The 1,762-nt window shown below is 41.0% G+C and overlaps 1 protein-coding gene across 1 annotated transcript; it reads right to left on the bottom strand.

Moving 5' to 3' along the window:
• Positions 1 to 239: 239 nt before the first annotated feature.
• Apcs (amyloid P component, serum) lies at positions 240 to 1,296 on the bottom strand. Its single transcript, XM_041643526.1, has 2 exons — positions 1,095 to 1,296; positions 240 to 997 (listed from the first exon to the last, which is right to left on the bottom strand). The coding sequence occupies exons 1-2, from the start codon at positions 1,165 to 1,167 to the stop codon at positions 381 to 383; spliced, it is 690 nt and encodes a 229-aa protein (XP_041499460.1). The 5' UTR covers positions 1,168 to 1,296; the 3' UTR covers positions 240 to 380.
• Positions 1,297 to 1,762: the final 466 nt, after the last annotated feature.

Below are 1,762 nucleotides of genomic sequence, written 5' to 3'. Positions count from 1 at the left end.
TAATTGACTTGTACTTGGAAAAACAAATGGAAGGATTTCTACTGTAATTTTACACATATTTTGAGTTATTATTAAGTTGATTATCAGTAGCTAGTAAGTGTTGCCATTTTCCTCGTGGTTAATTTTCCATTCCCCTTCTTTACAGCTTGATTTTTCTAGATATTGAAATACCAATTATCAAGAAGAGTAGATCAGAACTAAAGCATTTGAGATTATGTCAAACAGTCAACAAAGGCAGGCAGAATTAGATAATGTTTTTATTAAACTGCTAAATAGACAGGAGGTTCACAAAGAAGAAAAAAGAATTGAGTGTCAAGTTGTGCTGACTTGATTTCTTGGACATTGATCATTTCATTTTTATGAGGTCTTATTGTAAGAACTTAATAATAATCAAGCCACACACAGGGCTTGATGACTACATAGCCATTTATATCATAGGTCAGATTTTTCCAATCCAGAATATTAGGAGCAAGAGTGGAACCATGGTACATAAGTTTAATGTCTTGTGGTGTTAGCACAGAGTCCCACATGTTCAAATCTCCAATTTCTCCTACAAAGGACTGGGACTTATCAAACCCTCCTCCATAGGTATCCTGTTCCTGTCCTAGGACAATAATGGGTTGGTCTTTTATAACATACCCCTGCTGCAGACCCCTTTTCACCCAAGGTTTCCCATTGACCCAAAATTCAGCAATGCCAGAAGAGGACTCCCAACTGGTACAGAAATGCACTGGGGAAGCGAGTTCTTCCAGACCACGGACTGTGACTTTTGAATGTCCAATAAACAGTTGGTATTCTCCAACTTCTGTCTTATAAACTAGTAGCTCATTGTCTCTGCCCTTGGTACTGTAGGAGAAAAGACTGTGATGGCGGGAAAGGTCACTATAGGCTCGAAAACACAGTGTAAAATTCTCCAGAGGTTTCTCTAGACGTGGGATCAACTTCACATAGTTGCTGTCAGACTCTCTGGGGAACACAAATACTTTTCCTGTGAGGTCTGTGAGATAAAATATGACAAATAATTGTTTTCAACAAATTCAGAGAAACAATAGCTCAGAATCGACTTTTCTCCCCGACTGTAGTAAACTCCTTACCTGTCTGAGCAAAGGCTTCTGACAGAAGACTGGCGAGGATGGACACCCCAAGCAGCAGAATCAGCTTATCCATGCTCTCAGCCCAGAACTACGACAATAGCAGCAGTTACTTTCGTAGGAGATAGAAAGGTGGCTGTCCACTACACTCTTAAGACTCCAAGCATTCAGGTTTTGTGTGTACCTTTGATGACTTTGAGGGGTGGAGAGCAGCAATGCCATGTGACAGACTTCCCAGATTCCCCCTTCTTTCTGTCAATAATCAGAGTTATTGTTTGAAAAGGAATTGCTGATTTCCCGGGCTAGGAAATCAATGAACGTTATTCATTAGACACATGTCTGTGCTAAAGCTTTAACCCCTGGGACCTAGATTTCACTTCTGGGAAGAAGGGAGTTGCAGAGCCACAAGGTCCTACAGATGGAACAAGGGGCCAGGTTGGCCACATGCGGAAGGCCTTACTCCATTTTGCAGCTGGGTCTCCATCTCATGACCCTGTGCTTTGCTAGAAGGGGATATGGGAATAGGGCAATTGCATACCTATTCAAGTTATGGAAAGTAGCCTTCTGTGTAGGGCATTATAGGGTTCTGTGTTCTCTTAACCTTCTGTGTTGGATGTTCTAGGGCTCTATTTTCTGGTAAACTCTAAAAAGTCTATTTGTCTCTTTACATT

This window comes from Microtus oregoni, unplaced genomic scaffold (genome assembly GCF_018167655.1).
Source record: "Microtus oregoni isolate MIOR12 unplaced genomic scaffold, Mior012 000086F_ref0000336, whole genome shotgun sequence".
NCBI classification, from domain to species: domain Eukaryota; kingdom Metazoa; phylum Chordata; class Mammalia; order Rodentia; family Cricetidae; genus Microtus; species Microtus oregoni.
This window is presented reverse-complemented; position numbering and strand designations above follow the sequence as displayed.